At 54.8% G+C, this 3123-nt stretch overlaps 1 protein-coding gene across 1 annotated transcript; it reads right to left on the bottom strand.

The window, feature by feature from the left end:
- Positions 1-338: 338 nt before the first annotated feature.
- On the bottom strand, positions 339-2497 carry LOC119274799 (silicon efflux transporter LSI3-like). The gene is made up of 2 exons (XM_037555522.1): positions 1249-2497; positions 339-923 (listed from the first exon to the last, which is right to left on the bottom strand). The coding sequence occupies exons 1-2, from the start codon at positions 2429-2431 to the stop codon at positions 646-648; spliced, it is 1461 nt and encodes a 486-aa protein (XP_037411419.1). The 5' UTR covers positions 2432-2497; the 3' UTR covers positions 339-645.
- Between the last annotated feature and the right edge of the window lie 626 nt (positions 2498-3123).

Below are 3123 nucleotides of genomic sequence, written 5' to 3'. Positions count from 1 at the left end.
GGGGAAAGTGGTTCGTGCCAATGGAAAGGAGAGTCTCCAAAAAAGGGCGAAATTCCGCACATATGGAGGAATTGGGCTCGTGGATGCGGGATCTCACAAAAAAACGAGACGGCCGGATTTGAAGGATGTGTTCGGGTCAGGGATACGAGATGGATGCTGCAAACTGGCGATTATTATAGCGGACGACCCGATTTACAGAATCTGTTAGAGATGCTCTAAGTTTGTAGCCCTCTTCTTTTCTCTTTCCTCTCTCTTTCATCTACGCACAAATCCGATGTGGCATCTGCTATAGCCCGTCTCTGTCACTTTAGTGTATTTGCTCTCCAAAGACAAGCGGATGATATGTTTACTTAATCAACACACTTGTTACATCCTTCTCTCCTTAATTACGACCAGTGCACGCTGATACCTCTACGTACGATGCTTACCAAATATCAGTATATACATACAGACTACATATATGTAACAGACTCAGTTTTGCAAAAAGGGGAAAATGAACATACTTCAGAAATATTTCTACTCGATCGATGGATCGACCGTGCGCATGGAGCATGCATATAATTGAGCATGCAGCGGTTCGTCAACTTTTAACTTTCGATCGGCATGTGCTAGTAGTAGTAGTACTAATAATTTTGGTGGATCGAACTAGGCAGCGTTGATGATGCCAATGAGGGGTATGCCGACGGCGGTGACGACGAGCGTGGACGGCGCGCCGAAGACGACGTGGCTCCAGAAGGTGAGGTCGTGCGCGTTGCGCGGCGCCCGGCGTGCCTGCTCGCACACGATGAGGTTCGCCGCCGACCCCAGCAGGGACAGGTTACCCGCCACCGTGCTCACCCACGCCAGCAGCAGCCACGACCGCGTCACCGCCGCCGTCGAGATCGTCGCTGCCGACGCCGCCACCTCGTCACCCATCAGCAGCACTGCATGAACCACACGCATCCTCGTGTCAGTTAATCGCCACATAATTTTTCCAAGCCGTCCTGTCAACTGTCATGCACGCACGGCATATATGTAGGGCACAAAATGCTCAATGCGTCAGCAGCACAAACGAACGAAACCGGCAGTACTTTCCATGCCCCTTAGCTAGCCACTAAGCTATAGTTCCGGTACCATGCCGTAACAAGAAAGATCTACACAAAATACAAACTTTTTACGTGCATGCACAGCAGCTAGCACAAGTGATAGTGTGATACGTACAGTGTAGTGTATAAAGAAGTACACTTGACGATGTAAGAATTCACTAACCGGTTGGTACGTTGGAGGCAAGGTTGGAGAGGACGATGACGATGAGGGAGAGCACTGTGATGCCCCTCACGTGGTTGATCTTGGAGTATGGCTCCATGACTTTCCAGATGGCGCCGGGGAGCCCCGTCTTGTTGAACCCGCTCACGGTCACGAACATTCCCGTGAAGAAAACCAGCAACGAGTAAGACACCTTGCCGAGGCAGAGCTCGGCGTCGCGGAAGTCCACCACGATGAGGGCGACGGCGGTGGTGATGGCCGTCCACGACATGTTGAGCCCCAGCATGTAGGCGACCAGCATGCCGGCGGTCACGACGTACGCGAAGCTCTTGAGGAACATCCTCCGCTGCGGCGCCGAGCACTGTATGAACCACCGGTGCTTGGTCGAGATGCTCTCCACCATCACCGACTCGTGGTCGGCGCCGGCGACCAGCGACGAGGACTGGACCAGCATCGTCCGGCCGGGGCTCTTGAGCGTCGTCGACGTCGCCGGGGACGGCCGGCGACCCTCCTCGACTGCCGCCATCTCCTTCTCGGCGGCCACCGCGTCGGGACTGCTCCCCTCGAGGTCCTTCCAGTACATGCAGAGCAGCATGACCATGTTGACGGCCATACCAACGAGCATGGCCGGCAGGATGCCGAGGAGGAAGCCCACGAATGAGATCTTACTGTTGAAGGCGATGACCAGGTTCTGCGGGTTCCCGATGGGCGTGGCGCTGGACCCGATGTTGGCGCTGGTGGCCAGCGCCAGCAGGAACGGCTTCGCAGGGAGGTTGCGCTCGGCGGCGAGCTCGAGCACGAACTCCGTGAGCACGACGCAGCAGGTGTCGTTGGTGAAGAGCGCGCTGGCGAGGGCCGTGACGACGCAGATGCGGCACAGCAGGTCGCGCCCGCCCTGGCTCCGCCACGCCAGCAGCCGGCCAAGGTGCCCGAACATGCCGGCGCTCTTGAGGTAGCCGCCGACGACCATGGTGGCAAAGAGGAGGCCCAGGATGGGGAGGTCCACGGACGCGTAGGCGTCGTCCGGGCTGATCACGTGGAAGACGACCATCAGAGCAGCCCCCAGCAGCGCACCCGCCGTGCGCCCGATCGGCAGGAAAGGGACCGACGGGAACACGGCCAGCACCCAGAATACCGCGAACGCCGCCGACCCCAGCACCACCTTGGACAAAGACGCCAGCGCCATGCTAGATTGACCTGTTCACTCGTGTATATGCGACTGGGTGATGGATCGATCCCAGCTGCTAGCTGTTGTGGCTTGTGCCGTGGGAATCGAGGGGGCTCCCCCCGGGGCTTAAGTACTCGCGAGGTGCACACTTTCGCCGCAAGTTGCAGGTGACGCCATTGGTCCGACCTAGTTGCAGCACAACGTACGTTTTCTTACACTCAGGTACACTCAGGGCAGTGCCAAACTCTAAAATGGGGTTACGATATTGTTAACAAGTTAAGGTCTCCTTTGTACGAACTAATTGAACTCTTTTCGATTTTATATAAAATAGTCGAGTCTGCTACGGACTTGGCCATTTGCAGTAGTCTAGTCTTTCACTCAATGACACTTCTAGGAAACTACTACTGTGTACATTCCTTCCAATTGCATGAAATAAAATCAAACAGTGATACGGGCTGACTAGTGCAGAATAAAATCAACTTGTACATACGGCAACAATCAAATTAGATGGGCGTGATGTGCAAATGAAAAATGATGGACTGTAATTTCTACCGGAGAATACTGCTAGACACGGAATTGATAGTCTTTGCATGGAATTGAAGTATTCGCGAGGTGCACGCTTTGCGCTACAAAATGCTGATGACGCCATTGGTCCGACCTAGTTGCACGACAACCTTTTAGCCAAGCTAAGCCGTACTGAGCTTGCATGA

Source organism: Triticum dicoccoides, chromosome 1A, assembly GCF_002162155.2.
Source record: "Triticum dicoccoides isolate Atlit2015 ecotype Zavitan chromosome 1A, WEW_v2.0, whole genome shotgun sequence".
NCBI lineage: Eukaryota > Viridiplantae > Streptophyta > Magnoliopsida > Poales > Poaceae > Triticum > Triticum dicoccoides.
Note: the sequence above shows the minus strand (reverse complement) of the source record. Positions and strands in the feature narration are given on the sequence as shown.